The sequence below is a fragment of the Coregonus clupeaformis genome, unplaced genomic scaffold (assembly GCF_020615455.1).
Source record: "Coregonus clupeaformis isolate EN_2021a unplaced genomic scaffold, ASM2061545v1 scaf1263, whole genome shotgun sequence".
Taxonomy (NCBI): Eukaryota; Metazoa; Chordata; class Actinopteri; order Salmoniformes; family Salmonidae; genus Coregonus; species Coregonus clupeaformis.
This window is the reverse complement of record NW_025534717.1, coordinates 2,897-20,896: the sequence shown is the minus strand read 5'-3', so window position 1 is coordinate 20,896 and position 18,000 is coordinate 2,897. Positions and strand designations below refer to the sequence as shown.

The following is an 18,000-nucleotide window of genomic DNA, read 5'->3' as shown; positions in this document are numbered from 1 at the left end:
ATGTTTACATTAGGAGACTGTCATTCATCTCATTCTCCTTTCCTTCATTCTTGTGCTTGGTGTCTTGTTTACACTTGGTGTTTGGCCACAACACTGAGCTGATCATGATTCTGGGGCTGCTACTCTTGGGCTCTTTAAACAGCCAAAGACCTTAACAGGAATTAAGGTGCATCGACTGACCAGGAGAAATGGTCTCTTATCAGGCTCAGTGAGGTATCAGGGCTCAAATCAACATGGTGCTTAGCCTTGTCAATGTCCAAAAGGCATCTGGTCAGCTCGCGATAGTTGGGCAAGAGACCCTGAGAGGCAGACAGAAGAAGAGAGAGTGGGAAAGAGAGAGAAAGTAAGGGGGGAGGGGATGTAGCCATTGGGGAGGCCATGAGGGCTCGCCTCTGATTCCAACAACAAAGCTCTCTCCGCGTGGCTAAACCACACTGGGACAATTCAGGCACAATTCTGGCAGCACGCCATTTTCTACCTTCTCTTCACGCTCCACTGACAGGCTACACATACACCAGCATTTCAAGTATCTAGTTTCCCCTACATCAGAGATAACTCTTACTTTGAGACGAACAGCATCAAAATAGAGGAACATATGGCAGTCAGTCAGTCCTCTTGAAATGGCACAAGCTATTGCCAGGCAAAAGCACTGATTGGAGCTAATAAAAGTAGAATCTACCAGTCAAAAATGTCAACAAAGGTGTCCTGTGGAATAAATGTAATAAACATGTTTTACAACTGTTAATCAGATTAGGTTTCCAGAGGAGCTTCTCTAAAAGGCTCCATCACTGGATTCAAATAAATCATAAACCAGGAGCACAGATGCTTATGACCTGCTTGGCTTAAGCAAGAGGTATGCAGCGGAGGGTATCTCATGTCCTAAATGAGGTTATATAAGAGTTCAGCTGTTATAAAGGTAGCAGCTCTGGCTAATTGCTGGTGCAGGTCTTACTTGACAAGCTGCTAAATGCAGAGAGGGAGATGGAGCGAGGGAGGATGAGCGATAAAGAGGGGGAGAAGGACTGACACATGATGCTTTACAAACATGGTCTAGCAGGGGGACACGCGAGGAAGGGAACACACCATCCTTTTACTGTAAAAGGCTCCGTCTCCAAACACCCCCTACCTACATAACATGATCCCCAGGCCTGCGGATGGCTGGCATGTCTGAACGCTACTCTAGTATCACGTTGTTCAATCTGAAATCATAGGACTGGCCAGTACTACAACGGGCCAGACTATCTGGAGTCGGGGAGAATATCTCAGTGGCGCTTTATTTATAGCAAGGGGGGGGGGGGGCTTTTACAGTAAAAGGATGGTGTGTTCCCTTCCTCGCGTGTCCCCCTGCTAGACCTGCTTTTCTCGCAACTAAATTTAGCCAGGGGTAAATACTTAAAGTGATTACTCAAAGCGTTAATAGAATAATAAAAACTGAGAACCCCTCTTAACCAAAGCACGTGTGTACACAAACACTCAAACACACGCACTCACAAGGCCCCCGCAGACAAGTATCGCATGAGGGAGGCTTTCTTTCTCTTTTAGCATTTTGCTGGTTGCAAGTATGTTACTGGTTTACTGTTATACAACTGAATACCTTTGAATGTTTGTCCACATTGGGCTTGTTAATTGCATGACTTAGCTGTAGCCGTCTTCTCAGTTACTGAACTTAGCTCCTGCTTGCTCGCAGGGAGCCCAAAGGCTGAGTAAACAGAGCAACATGTAGGGTACAGCACAATATCTTTAAAATGGAAACAAATGGAGCATTTCAGATAGGCCATCTTAAGGGTGATGGACATAACAAGTACAACATAAATACCCCACTTAATGAACACCACAATCTCTATTTATTGAGGTTAGAAGTGAATGTGAATGGTACAAATACAGACCAATCACAATGAGGCAATCCACTATAATACTACACAGCTGAAAACATAAATTCCATAAGTTAACCAATAAATGTACCACCCATTCTACTACATTTTGCCAAAGCATAGGCCTAATTTCTCTATTCTCAGTCTTGCTCCTATCCTACCCAGTGAAGGGAAAAAAACTCACCGTGGTCTTTCTTGCAGGGCTCTTTTGTATGTGATCCCTTTTGTGATTAGTGTTTACATCAATGTCAGGGCTAGAGACCCTTGCCCCAGAGCCGTGGGACACATGGATGTGTACATGTGGAGAGTTAGCTAGTTTTTGGTTGGAAACATGACATGAAATACCAGTATTATGGTAGGGGACTTCCAGAGAAAAGCTCCTTTGTAAGGCGTGATGACAATGGTTTTCCTCAGGCATTTCCTGTCCATTTCCATTGTCTGCCCGACCGGCACTGTGGCTCCTCTCTGAAAGTTTAGCTGAGGGGAGTAAGCAAGCAGAGGTGCTGCGAAACAGCTTAATGTGGCGAGGGCCACATTCACCCTGCGACTGAGGGACCTGGGTTGGAGAGTCAGGACATTCAACATTGACTGTTGTTCTGTTTGTAGATGCCTTCCCAGACATTGGTCGCTGGTGGGCAAAGTGCAGCAGCACACTGGAGTGTCTGTCTAAATTTGCAGAGCGGTCAGCCTTGTCGCAACACAGTCGAGCTAAGGTAGCCGAGCGGTCAGTCTTCTCACTCTCCTCCATTTTGTCTTTAGGTTTATCTGGTAGCGGAACGTTAAAATGCACCATGGGCCTGGCGTCTCTGAACTCCGCTGACGGAAAGCTGCTCTTAGAGAGTCGCAGGCCGTTCATCGCCGTGGCAATGGACGCTTTCGAGGTACCCGTCTCGTCCTCCTGCGGGGTCTCACTGGGGGACAACTGGAGCTGGTGAGAAGTCTGGTAGGAGCCCCTGGCTGGAGGCAGGGAGGGTAGAGCCACAGGGCTGACCGGGGAGGCTGGTGGTGTATTACAGGGGCTCCGTGGAAATATAACCAGGGAGGAGCAGCGTCTCAGGGGGACCCTGGCTTTCCTATGGGGCAGACTTCTCTCCTGGGCTGCCCTACGCTGATCTGGGAGCTCTGGCTCAAAGATGCTGCTGCTGCTGCTGCAGTAGCCTGCGTCGCTGGCCATGCTGCTGCTACAGGATCCCCCGTCTGAGCCACTGCCCGCTACCAGCTCGCCGACCCCTGGCTCCCCGCCCTCATTGCTGTTCTCGAGCTCTCCATTCAGCTTGCCACGGGGCTGCAAGGAGATCTGCAGAGTACTCTTCTTGCTGCCGCTGCCTGTGTTCACCTTGGGTATAAATACGGATGAGTACGGCTGTAAATTACCGTACTCCGGTGACAGGGGAGGCAAAGCCAGAGCTGGCTGCCCTGGAGTCACCTTCATGTGGACAGAGCTGTGCGCTAGGCTCTCTGTGGGGCTGCGGACTGACACACGGAGACCGCTCTCCTCACCATGGCTGCTCAGGCTCTCTGACAGAGGATCTGTGTTGCTTCTTCTCGACGCAAAGTGCAAGCGGAGCCGGCGTGCCATTCGTCTAACTCTCTAATCCCTGGGAGCCAGTAGTGAGCATGGCATGGCAAGAGACCAGCTTGGGATGAAAAATGAACAGCGGCAAGGCAACTTCTCCGAGTCCCGTTCTGCTCTGTGATTACAATCATTAGCGGCTGCACAAAATAGCTCTGGTGACAACCTACATTCCTCTCTGGCTGCTCTGTGAGGCTAGTAGTCAGGGGAGGTCAGGCGCTCTTCTGTGGAGGCACGACCCAAACGCACAAGCCCCTCAGACTGAAGTAACCCCTCTTTAAGAAGCTGAACTCAACACAGTCACAGAGAGCTGCACCAAGGTTTTAAAGGGCAGAACTCCCATTCCAGCCAAACCTCAGCCTTGTTGCAACTGTGCCTTCTGAAATATAGACAGACCGTGTCCAACACCTCCCTGCCTCTTCCAAAAGCCTCACTCCTCCTGGTCGCCTCACTAGAAAAAAGAACACAGGAGTCTCTTCGGCATCTCAGACTGGAGGTCTGTCAGGAGAACTGTTCATTTCTGTTTCAGGCCACTCAATCAAGACTCTGGCGCTACTGGCTCCCAGCAGCAGCTATGATTCTAATGTTTCTCCTGCGCTGTGCCCCCACACATATTTTTACCCACTGGTATAGAATTACAGGAAATCAAGAGGAATGAGATCCGGCATAATTCTATATGAAACTGAGGAATGGGTGTCCTAACACATACACACATATATATATATTATATATACACACATATATATATACAAGTATTGATATATATTTGATATATATACAACAAGTATTTGATACACTGCCGATTTTGCAGGTTTTCCTACTTACAAAAATCCAGAAAATCACATTGTATGATTTTTAAGTAATTCATTTGCATTTTATTGCATGACATAAGTACGTGATACATCAGAAAAGCAGAACTTAATATTTGGTACAGAAACCTTTGTTTGCAATTACAGAGATCATACGTTTCCTGTAGGTCTTGACCAGGTTTGCACCCACTGCAGCAGGGATTTTGGCCCACGCCTCCATACAGACCTTCTCCAGATCCTTCAGGTTTCGGGGCTGTCGCTGGGCAATACGGACTTTCAGCTCCCTCCAAAGATTTTCTATTGGGTTCAGGTCTGGAGAATGGCTAGGCCACTCCGGGACCTTGATGCTTCTTATGGAGCCACTCCTTAGTTGCCCTGGCTGTGTGTTTCGGGTCGTTGTCATGCTGGAAGACCCAGCCACGACCCATCTTCAATGCTCTTACTGAGGGAAGGAGGTTGTTGGCCAAGATCTCGCGATACATGGCCCCATCCATCCTCCCCTCAATACGGTGCAGTCGTCCTGTCCCCTTTGCAGAAAAGCATCCCCAAAGAATGATGTTTCCACCTCCATGCTTCACGGTTGGGATGGTGTTCTTGGGGTTGTACTCATCCTTCTTCTTCCTCCAACACGGCGAGTGGAGTTTAGACCAAAAAGCTCTATTTTTGTCTCATCAGACCACATGACCTTCTCCCATTCCTCCTCTGGATCATCCAGATGGTGATTGGCAAACTTCAGACGGGCCTGGACATGCGCTGGCTTGAGCAGGGGGACCTTGCGTGCGCTGCAGGATTTTAATCCATGACGGCGTAGTGTGTTACTAATCGTTTTCTTTGAGACTGTGGTCCCAGCTCTCTTCAGGTCATTGACCAGGTCCTGCCGTGTAGTTCTGGGCTGATCCCTCACCTTCCTCATGATCATTGATGCCCCACAAGGTGAGATCTTGCATGGAGCCCCAGACCGAGGGTGATTGACCGTCAATCTTGAACTACTTCCATTTTCTAATAATTGTGCCAACAGTTGTTGCCTTCTCACCAAGCTGCTTGCCTATTGTCCTGTAGCCCATCCCAGCCTTGTGCAGGTCTACAATTTTATCACTGATGTCCTTACACAGCTCTCTGGTCTTGGCCATTGTGGAGAGGTTGGAGTCTGTTTAATTGAGTGTGTGGACAGGTTTCTTTTATACAGGTAACGAGTTCAAACAGGTGCAGTTAATACAGGTAATGAGTGGAGAACAGGAGGGCTTCTTAAAGAAAAACTAACAGGTCTGTGAGAGCCGGAATTCTTACTGGTTGGTAGGTGATCAAATACTTATGTCATGCAATAAAATGCAAATTAATTACTTAAAAATCATACAATGTGATTTTCTAGATTCCGTCTCTCACAGTTGAAGTGTACCTATGATAAAAATTACAGACCTCTACATGCTTTGTAAGTAGGAAAACCTGCAAAATCGGCAGTGTATCAAATACTTGTTCTCCCCACTGTATATATATATATATATATATATATACACACACACACACTTTTTTATTTTATTATTATTTTGACAGGTGAGCCCTGTAGATACAAAAATACACATCTATACAATAAAAGCACTTAATATACACAAAAAAACATTAAAAAAACGCATCCACACAAAACAATCATCCACACAATGCACTCATAACAAACTCATAAGTTAATTAATGAAGGGTCCCCTAACAGCAGTCTGAAAAGCCCTAGAGGCACCAATTCCCCCAATTTCAGGGTGTATTGGAGATTGTTCCACATGTAAGGTGCAGAAAAACTAATAGCATCCGTACTGGGAAACCACCGTGGCCGGGGAAATATGTAGGCAAGCTACTAATAGTTATTACAAACTGCAAAAGTCAGCAAGATCATAAACTGAATGCTTGAGTCCATCGGCAGCTCTTTGAAGCTCGGATAAAGCCATGAAAGCTTCAGCTGATGGCACTTACATAAACAAAGAATTGAAAAATAACAAAGGGCTGGAAAATGTAATAAAGATCATCTACAAACTAGGGATGTGACAAATGGAAAACATTAACTTCTTCCGTTAAAACGATAACAAAAATTCATTAAGTTTGCCTCTTCCTATTTGGTTTTATTTAACTTACACAACTTTCCCCAGGCCTTTATAGCCTACCGTCTACAGAAAATAACATGTTTTCTGGTAACTGCACTGTGATTTAAATTTTGTGGGGGGGAAAAAGAACAAAAAATAATGTATATCAGTTAGGGATTTTTCTTAACATGAACAATCCCAACTTCGTTTCAACGTTTAAAAACATTCACACCTACTACAAACAAACTTCACTCCTACAGTAGCTCAGCTTAATTTCATGTATAAAGCAGCTTTGAAAAGCATAAAGGGATATAGGCGGCATCACCTGTCATTCGACACCTCATGTAACAGCCAGTAGCTGGTTTAATTCCTGCTATGCTGTCATTGACATTCCACTCCATATCAACCAAAAGCTATTGTGTTAGGCTGGGGCTATTCTGGGGCATTACTGTCAGCCTGGCCTGCAGCAGGTCAGTTCCATACTGTAATGCTATGAAAGGGGCACAGGCTGGATGTGATAATGACTCACCAGTTGAGACTGACGCAGTCAGGGCGCCCACGTCACACCACGTGCCACATAGTGACTATTCCCACAACAACCCGTGATGGGCATGGGGGTATCAGGAAATCTCAGTAGCCACTAAAGTATCAACACTGATATATTGTGTACATGTACAGTAGGTTGAGCTCTGCGCAAATCTTCTATTGATATCAATTAATTATAATTTACATGAAAGTCTGAGTCAGGCCTAAGTTTGGACGAGGCTTCATGTTTGCACAACTTTACACACTTAGAACTCAAAGGGATACTATACTAGGTCTCAGTGACAGCAGTACTCCTGTCACTCCATTCCATCAACAGCAACTAGGCCAGAGCTGTAGCTAGTTAGCCCCACATAAGTATTCAGCTATGTGGCCGTTGGCAAATCATAAAGGTACAAAAACAATCACTGCTTGGTCATACTTGAGTTAGTTTAGTGTGTTCAGAACCAGTTAGCCTACCTTTCACTCTTAATAAGACCTAAGGGGATATTCTATTTCCTATACCTGGATTTAATGGAGACAAATTGCTATAAAAAGGTATACATGACAAGTTAAAACATATGTCTGTACTTTTGGGCAAAACACCAATGTTAACAACCTAGGCCTAGACTAAATGTTACTGAGGCAGCGACATACACACACACACCTTTAAGTATTGTAGGTCATACATGCAACTGGCATTCACTGCTTGATATTGGTCAGTACACCTCATGAAATAGAGGGAACTGGGTCATTCAAAATATGTGTGTGTGACAATTACAGAGACCAGAAATAACCAAATGAAAGCCAAACACACCTGGAAGGTAGTGATACAAACAGGTAGGCCTACTCATAGTGTTGCCATACTTGAATATAAACTAGGTCTAGTCATGGAGTTAAAGTTATTCTGACCATTGTCAGAATTAATCAAGTTATAACACGCCACATTTACACTCCCCTACGTATTTATTTGGACAGTGAAGCTAAAACTTTTAATTTGGCTCTATAACTCCAGCATTTTGGATTTGAGATCAAATGTTTTATTTGAGGCTACAGTACAAAATGTCACCTTTTATTTGATGTTATTTTCATACATATGTTTTACCGTTTAGAAATAAAAGCACTTTATGTATCTAGTCCCCCCATTTGAAAGTGACAAGTATTTGGACAAATTCACTTGTGTATTAAAGTAGTGAAACGTGTAATATTTGGTCCCATATTCCTAGCACGCAATGACTACATCACGCTTGTGACTCTTCAAACTTTTTGGATGCATTTGTAAGTTGTTTTGGTTGTGTTTCAGATTATGTTGTGCCCAATAGAAATGAATGGTAAATAATGTATTGTGTCATTCTGGAGTCACTTCTATTGTAAATAAGAATAGAATGTTTCTGAACACTTCAACATTAATGTGGATGGTACCATAATCATGGATAATCATGAATTAATCATGAATAATGATGAGTGAGAACGTTAGAGGCACAAACATCATACCCCCAAGACATACTAATCTCTCATCATTACCAATAAATGGGGAGGTTAGCATTTTTAGGGGGGTTATATTTATGCCTTTAACTTTCTCACTCATCATTCAAGATTTATTCATGATTATCCATAATCATGGTGGCATCCACATTAACCCTTTCTACTCGCTGAAAACGGCAGATTATGTCATTGATAAGCACCGAAATTGGTAACCAGTGGCTGTACAGTAACATGTTATACATGACGTTAGAGCTCCGGTTGTCCAGTTCACAGGGCTGTATGGGTTTTGACTGACAGACGTTATAAACTTGAGCACCGCGTGCAACAAGAAGATGCCCCCGTCCCTCCCGGTAATTGGGCTACTTTTGCACATTTGTTGTCTGAGTGAGGAAAATGCTGTAAATCAGGAGGAGTCGATGTGTTCTGAAAGATGAGCCATTGAGGTTTATAATGAATACCACTTTGAAGTCATACAAGCAAACCACACACTCAACAGTCCAAATGTGCACTTCACATGTCCATATTTGAAAACTCATGTCATTTACATGATCAACGTTCATGATCGCTATGTTTGATCCTCAGTAACAAGGATGACATGCGTTATTTATACCCTGGGTTGTCCTGAACAGAATGAGCCTGTTTGTCGTATTGTGAAGATTTGCCGCAGAACACGCACTTGAATGCACTCATGACTCCATTCTATGTGCACCAAAATTACAATCTGTCTGAAGTGCCTTTTGAAAGCCTAACATTAAGATCATATTTTATAACTTTGCTAGCCATGTTGGCAATAGAATCAGCTCAAATTATGCCCCCTGACCCAGATTACGATTTATAAATGGAACATTTTTGGATTTCATATACAACAACAGTAATGTGTGATGGTGGGGACACATGGCTTTGTTCCAAACAAAAAACTACAAGTGTGCTTGCTTCAGTTCCTCAATGGCAAAGCCAGGAGAGCTAAAAAAAATTACCTTATAGTTGAGGGCTCTTTCCTTCAACTATACCATAAAAGTGCATTGAAATTACTTAGGAACTGTGCACAGTTTGGAGAGGTGTGTGGCCACTTGGAAACACCAGTTTGACCGTTCACTCAAACCCTTGTAATAGTTTTTTCTTATCTTGCACCTACTCCAAAATGTCAATGAATATTCTTATGTGACTAAATGTAGTCACAGTATTTTCAGATTTCGTTATTGACAAATGCTGTGAAAAGTACAGTAAATGTAAAATTCACATAAAATCAACAGTGTAATGTTTGGATTCAGTCTTGTATCAGGTGAATTGTTGTGTCCTCACATTTGGCTTGATCATTTCCCCATAATCTCCAAAGTGTTCTCTTTCAATTGCTAACATGCTTTTTATTGTTCTTCTTTAAAATGTGTCCCTTTCTATATAGGCCAATTTCCACGAGTGTAACAGGTTAATGTAGAAGTGTTCAGAAACCTATTATATTCTTATTTACAATAAAGGTGACTCCAAAATGACAATACATTATTTACCATTCATTTCTATTGGGCACAACATAATCTGAAACACAACCAAAACAAACTGCAAATGCATCCAAAAAGTCTGTAGTCACAAGCTTGATGTTGTTATTGAGTGCTAGAAATATGGGGCCAAATACTTAACTTCTGACTACTTTAATACACATAAGTGAATTTGTCCAAATACTTATGAAACCTCAAATGGGGGGGGGGGTAGATACATAAAGTGCTAAACGGTAAAACAGATGCACAAGATTATAATAACTATCACTATATCTGTGCCTTCAAGGTCACTTCCACTTTTACTAAAGTGAGTCAGCAGTAGTGGTGGCAGTGTCAAAGCCACAGGCCTGGACATACTGAAGGAATATCGTAATGACTTACTAGACGATTCTCATCGAACACCTCCAGCAACAGCCGATGCTTCCTGGGATGAACCTGAAAGAGAAAAGAGACTTCAACCAATGTATCCAAGAACATCAAACTAAATTCAACAACAATCCCCTCCTTAATCTCCCCAACATGCTATAGACCGAAGACCACCAGTCTCTTGTCAATCACAACAAATCCTTTACCTTCATTAGGTATAGAACTGGACCAGTTTACTATTGATTTCTAAGTTCCAATTGAATGTTTCTTTAGAATTGGGTGTACCCTCTAAACATCTCTGTTGTGGCTAACACAAAGCGTTGATATGTGGAAACATGACATTTGACCTCATGTTGCTCAGAGCTCACATACCATGAAAACAGTTAGGCTACACAGCATAGCAAGTTCTGTCACAAACACCCACAGAGTGGTAGTGGAAACTTCCCCTAAGCAATTTCCTAAGAGGTCTCACAACCAGGTGAAGATGACATTCAGAACAAACTGATTACAAAGTCAAAAGAAAATCCTCATAGAAATAAGAACATCAACACCGGCGACATCGTCTAGACAAAATTAAGGTAAAATAGGACAAAGGGAAAGGTGGGCCATTGCTCAGTGGACCAGACATTGGCACACCAGACTGCATATGGAGCTTCTTTGTATTCATTATTTTTAAAATGGCTAAGGCGGACAAGAAAATATATTTGTACTAGCGAAAACATCCCAAGCACTTCCTACTGTAAATAAGGTGAGTGTTTGTGCATTGAGTCATGACTAGATTTTAGCAAGAGCGAGCCCACCCATGATTTGAAGGGTCTGTAAAACATGAGTCGTCTATGCGGATAAACTCAGGCTAGCTTCCAGCTTCTGATTACTATTTGGAGGGAGGCCCACTCCCCAGTAGCACAGTCCTCAGCACCACAAATGGAGGTGACCAATGTCGGCTGTGAAGCTAAAATCAAGCTCCACTCATAAGCAAAGATAGCCCTGTTATATTCTGGCTGGCTGACTAACACAAAGCACAAACAGGTCCTTAAACTAGTAGGCTTCGCACCAAACATGCCTATTATTTCAATCCATCGCTGTGACTGAGCTAATGAAATCTAAATTGGATCATCCATCTGCTGACACCCAGCTTTAATTACAAAACCCATCCCATTTGACACGGAGAACTAACAACGCATAGTTTTTAAAATTGTACATAAATATATTTATCTGAAATATCTTCGAACGTAGGTGTATTTCCTCTCAATGCTTAAAACAGAGTGAGAATGATCTATAACTAAAAAACATCAGAAACCATTTGACAGAGCTGGGAAGAGGCGCACAGTGAAAGACAGCCACCACCTTCTCAGGGGCATTGTAACTAAAGCCACCGCCCCCAGGCCATCTCATGACCACTGGAAAATGAAATGTGTTTCTGTCAAAATGGGCCCTCTTGCTAAGTGAAGCCATTATTAACACTGCCACGTTGGTAAGGTGGGCCAAATCGGCCGCAACTCCTGTAGACAATAAAGGGAGAGTGCGGTCGTCAAATATAACTTGTTTACTTTATGATATATGATTACCGTCAAAAGAACAATCAAAAGATACAGATAAGAGATAGGCTAGGGGGTCAGGTGTTTTAAAAGATCTTTTGATATTCGTTTGAACGCATGTTATTTTATCAAACAGGTTCAAAAGCTTTCCAGGGCAGGTATAAACATAATAACATTCACAATAGGGACAAGTACTACAAGGTGCAGGGAGCTGTAAGTGTTACAACAGCTGTATCCGTCTAAGGAGAATCCACTGAGTACTGATTTACTGTACCAAGAAACCATGATGGAGAAAATCCCTGAAAAGACTGTAGGAGACAGAAATCTCAACTGGCATGGTGACGTGATTTTTTTCTCATTTCAGATTGACTGGGGGGAGTGTTGAATCATTGTCCAGGGCAACGGGACATTGTGCAGCACTGCCATAGTTTCTAGACATGGGTAATGAGTGTCTAAGGCTTAAACATAGTGGATATATTACTGAATGTGTGCAACTATATATACACAAAAGCTTCCTGCTCAATGTCAATGGCCAGAGAAATTTAAACATTTCAAATATTTCCCTCGGTCTACTGGCGAGATGGGCCTAGTCTACTGCTACACTACCGGTCAAAAGTTTTAGAACACCTACTCATTCAAGGGTTTTTCTTTATTTTTACTATTTTCTACATTGTAGAATAATAGTGAAGACATCAACACTACGAAATAACACATATGGAATCATGTAGTAACCAAAAAAAGTGTTAAACAAATCAAAATATATTTTATACTTGAGATTCTTCAAATAGCCACACTTTGCCTTGATGACAGCTTTGCACACTCTTGGCATTCTCTCAACCAGCTTCACCTGGAATGCTTTTCCAACAGTCTGAAGGAGTTCCCACATATGCTGAGCACTTGTTGGCTGCTTTTCATTCACTCTGCGGTCCGACTCATCCCAAACCATCTCAATTTGGTTGAGGTCAGGGGACTGTGGAGGCCAGGTCATCTAATGCAGCACTCCATCACTCTCCTTCTTGGTCAAATAGCCCTTACACAGCCTGGAGGTGTGTTGGGTCATTGTCCTGTTGAAAAACAAATGATAGTCCCACTAAGCCCAAACCAGATGGGATGGCGAATCGCTGCAGAATGCTGTGGTAGCCATGCTGGTGTTCAAGTGTGCCTTGAATTCTAAATAAATCACAGACAATGTCACCAGCAAAGCACCCCAACACCATAACAACTCCTCCTCCATGCTTTACGTTGGGAAATACACATGCACAGATTAATCCGTTCACCCACACCGCGTCTCACAAAGACACGGCGGTTGGAACCAAAAATCTCCAATTTGGACTCATCAGACCAAAGGACACATTTCCAGCGGTCTAATGTCCATTGCTCGTGTTGCTTGGCCCAAGCAAGTCTCCTCTTCTTATTGGTGTCCTTTAGTAGTGGTTTCTTTGCAGCAATTCGACCATGAAGGCCTGATTCACACAGTCTCCTCTGAACAGTTGATGTTGAGCTGTGTCTATTACTTGAACTCTGTGAAGCATTTATTTGGACTGCAATTTCTAAGGCTGGTAACTCTTCCAATCCTGTGGCGGTCCTCATGAGAGCCAGTTTCATCATAACGCTTGACATTTTCCGTATTGACTGACCTTCATGTCTTAAAGTAATGATGGACTGCAGTTTCTCTTTGCTTATTTGAGCTGTTCTTGCCATAATATGGACTTGGTCTTTTACCAAATAGGGCTATCTTCTGTATACCCCCCTATCTTGTCACAACACAACTGATTGGCTCAAACACATTAAGAAGGAAAGAAATTCCACAAATTAACTTTTAAGAAGGCACACCTGTTAATTTAAATGCATTCCAGGTGACTACCTCATGAAGCTGGTTGAGAAAATGCCAAGAATGTGCAAAGCTGTCATCAATGCAAAGGGTGGCTATTTGAAGAATCTCAAATATAAAATATTTTGATTTATTTAACACTTTTTTGGTTAATACATGATTCCATATGTGTTATTTCATAGTTTTGATGTCTTCACTATTATTCTACAATGTAGAACAATTTAAAAATAAAGACAAACCCTTGAATGAGTAGGTGTTCTAAAACTTTTGACCGGTAGTGTATGTGGTACAAACAGATGCCGGTAGAAGTTACCCCTCTCTGCTTTTTCTCCACATGCAGAAAATAATGTGGTTTTCTACATCAAGATGCAAGACATGCTCTCCACACAAAAACCTCAGAGCAAGGACTCACGTCAACACCAGCTGACTCACTGAGGCTCTGTTTCACACCCCCAGTTCAACATTTAATCACGCCCAAGATAGGAGCCAGGGGCAACAATCTCACAGGATGCTGGGTGGATCTTATTGACCAATCACAACGCCCAACATAGTGGAGGACTTCCTGTTGGTCCTCATTATGTACAGACACCCGTAAACATTGTACAAAAAAAAACATCCCATGTCCACAGACAAAAATGTTTTTGCGTTCTGACTTTTAACTTGCTGTTTGTGAAATGTTAACCTCCCAGTGAGAATCTGGAGCAGCTTCAAACACTAATAGGGAACATATTACTGGGCCATTACGATTCACAGACATGGAGGCATGCAGCAAAAAGAGATGAAATAAAGAGAGAGAAAAATGGAGAGAAAGGTCAAGGAAGGGTTGAGTCTTAAATGTCCTCAGAGCCCTGGGTAAAACAGAAACTACACACACACATTCACAATGCTCTTTTTATCATACATTTGACTTACCTTGAAAAAGAATTCCTCATTCCACTTCGGGTCCAATGTCTGGAAATGACAATGTATTTAAATGTAAATAGGATACTTACAAAACATAAATAAATGCTCTGTACTTACTCAGATAGCGCAGTTACTCACCTTTTTAATTGTTTTAGTCTGAAGACTTGTTAGTTCTCCATTGACAGGGTCATAAAGGGACACTCTTGTATATGGATCACTGTGATAGAAAATGAAAAGACAAAGCTCAACTTGATGTCTATCTGTCCCTTGGTGTGCAAAGATCAAACGAGGGAACATCTCTGGATAGCATGTTACAGTTTTCTCCCACAGGCCATATGGAGCACAAACCAATGTCATCATCAGAACCATAAATAGTTGCACTGAAAGAAATACTGACATTTTACAATGGACATGTGTAGAAAAATAGTGTTTATTCGGTACTGTGTTGACTTGACGGGAAATGATGGAGGGCTATTTAGGGGAAAGGAGCCTGGAGATTCTGAAGCATCTACTGTATGCAAGGGCAGAGAACTACAGATAATAGCGCCATCTAAAGGTTGCACAGGACAGTTACAGTACGGTCTACGGAGAGTTGACAATTTAAGAAACGCTTGGAAGATGACATAAGCCTACTTAATATGAATAAGAATATTTTCTTATTTTGAAGTGGGTACACAAGGTTTCTTCAAAGCAGGACAACACAAGGCCATCTTTCAACCCACTGCTATGGTGCTGAACTTTCCATTCAACAAGGCAAAACAGGAACACAGCAACCATTTTCCGTCTGTGGAACAGCACATTTTGAAGATGATTTTGCAAATCTCAGACTTTTGCGCTCAAGTTTGATTCATAGTATTCAATAAGTATCAGGCGAATACATTTGAATTTCTAAATGCACAGAGCATTCAACCACCATATAGTATAGTACGCACGCACACCACTAGGTCCACAATGTTGACAAAATAAAAAAGTTCCACAAATATGGGCTCATTACCAAGTGTTTACAGTATAAACTGACAATCAGTTTGCTGTTTATTATGAAGTGGGTAGATGTGTAAGGTTTCATCCTAAAATGATTGGGGCAATAGACCTACTTATGTTATCTCTTAACTCTAGATGTGTTTTGGGCAAAACAGCACACAAGAAGCACACAGAACTCTAATAGATGATTTAGGAGTCCAATAAGTTAGGAAGGGTCCACAGTCCACACTAAGGAACATGTAGAAACAGAATGTAGTATTTTATGGTATAACATGGTCAAAAGCATGAGTTTCCTAAAAAGTAGTGTATCAAAGATAGGACACTGTATTTTGGTAACACGAGACACCAGAATTATTCAGAGATACTGAAGCAAACCTCGCTAATATGAGTCTGGTTACAATTCCCACCAAGTGGGTTAACCCTATGGGTGCAATGCATAAGGTCTTTGCATTTCACACCAACGACCCGGGTTCGCTTCCCTGTACCGCTGTTCGTTAAATTGGTGTCAGAAGTGGGATCGCATCGGAATGCAAGGGCGGAAGTGTGAGGGGTCGAAGCACAGGGACGTGCTTTTGCGTTCGGAGGGGGCAGTGAAGCGATCCTCGCTAATAGGAGGTTCACTTCTCTGTCCTGAATTTGTTTAAGTGATAGCGATAGATTGGATTATCCATTTGAAGACATATTTTCCTCAAAATCAAGACTGACCTGGCTCCAAGGATATCTTTCTTGGCCAATCCAATTCCAGCTATGACTTTCACTCTCAGAATTCTAGCCTCATCCTGGAAAAAAACAAAACACAATAAGGACATAAATCACATTATTAGCTGCTTATATAAACACACACTACACACTGTAAATATCAGGTTAATGATGTTAGCTACATGAATGTCACTTACAGTAAATGACTCACAGGGAAATAAAATGTGTAGGTGTTTTTCCACGTGGATACTTATTTGATCTCAAACATTCAAGATCTACTTAGGCCACACTAATAATGACGTGATAATAACTCACGTGACTCCTTTGGGTCAGAGGGGTTGGGTTAAATGCGGAAGACACATTTCAGTTCAATGCATTCAGTTGTACAACTGACTAGGTATCCCCCTTTCCTTTCCACTGCTCTCTGAGTTTAGCCACCTGCCTGCCTAGCTTTTTAGCCAACTGGCATGGTTATTTTATTTTATTTTTATTTTACCTTTATTTTACCAGGTAAGCCAGTTGAGAACAAGTTCTCATTTACAACTGCGACCTGGCCAAGATAAAGCAAAGCAGTGCGATAAAAACAACAACACGGAGTTACACATGGGATAAAACAAAACATACAGTCAATAACACAATAGAAAATCTATATACAGTGTGTGCAAATGTAGTAAGTTATGGAAGTAAGGCAATAAATAGACCATAGTGCAAAATAATTACAATTTAGTATTAACACTGGAATGATAGATGTGCAGAACATGATGTGCAAATAGAGATAATGGGGTGCAAATGAGCAAAATAAATAACAATATGGGGATGAGGTAGTTGGGTGGGCTAATTACAGATGGGCTGTGTACAGGTGCAGTGATCGGTAAACTGCTCTGACAACTGATGCTTAAAGTTAGTGAGGGAGATCAGAGTCTCCAGCTTCAGAGATTAGTTAATGATCCTTAAGTTAATGTTTATAGGTTGTCTAAAAATTGTGTGTTTGCTAGCTAACTGATCAACAGTAGGCCTATTCAACGATGACAGCTGACAGACAGCTGATGACGTTGTCTGAGTGACCATCAATTGTTACACATGCTAACTAGCTAGCTAGCTGGCTGGCTAACGTTGCTTCGATAAAATGGATATTGGTATGGTGGGACTTGACTGCCCAACTCTGACAGCTGACAATAAATACCCAAAGAAATGTAAAGACACTTTAGCTAAAACACTTGGATATAACGGCATTTATCTACCCAGGTAGCCAGTTAGTTAATTGGCTAGCTAGTTAGCTAAATATTTACCTCATCAGTCTGAAGTCCGCGGACCTCGGGAAGTGCAGCCATACTCATATCCTCAGCGCCGTAGCTTATGTCCTGTAGGTCGATTAAAGTAAAATATACCGAATGATAACACTGTAGGTGGTCTTCCACCAATTCACCTTTCAAGAACTAATGAACTGTACCAGACACAATAGCTAGTTAAATGTTCAAACGTGTCGTGCGTCGTTCTCCACCACCAGGATCCTGACTCTGCTACCACGCCTCCACCTCCTACGTAGTAATTTCACGAGATCGTGATGTACAATGTATCAAAAAAGTAGATACAAAGTAGTTATCAACAAAACGTCCAGTAGTTAGTGGAAAGGTTGTAATGAATAGTTTTGCATCTTCACTTCCATTACAGACCAGGACAAATAATGTACCCATTTCAAATATTGTAATGGTGCATCATTTTACAAACCTCTGAGACCAGCCCAATAATGGACTAAAGCAGCCTAACCTTAGTCCTTACAGTCCAAGGACCTTACATGTTCTGTTCAGAGGCGAATTGGCTCTGGCAGCAAAAACAGCAAAATACTCCATCTAAACGTGAGTT

The 18,000-nt window shown here is 42.2% G+C and overlaps 1 protein-coding gene across 1 annotated transcript in view; it reads right to left on the bottom strand.

The window, feature by feature from the left end:
* The window catches only part of LOC121540889 (E3 ubiquitin-protein ligase NEDD4-like), a 32,548-nt gene extending 14,902 nt beyond the window's left edge, over positions 1 to 17,646 (bottom strand). Inside the window, exons 1-5 of the mRNA XM_041850011.2 lie at positions 17,427 to 17,646; positions 16,144 to 16,217; positions 14,596 to 14,674; positions 14,467 to 14,505; positions 10,201 to 10,254 (exon numbers count right to left, since the gene is read on the bottom strand). Coding sequence (XP_041705945.1) covers positions 10,201 to 10,254; positions 14,467 to 14,505; positions 14,596 to 14,674; positions 16,144 to 16,217; positions 17,427 to 17,474 — 294 coding nt within the window. The 5' untranslated portion in view covers positions 17,475 to 17,646. The remainder of the gene's footprint in view (positions 1 to 10,200; positions 10,255 to 14,466; positions 14,506 to 14,595; positions 14,675 to 16,143; positions 16,218 to 17,426) is intronic.
* Between the last annotated feature and the right edge of the window lie 354 nt (positions 17,647 to 18,000).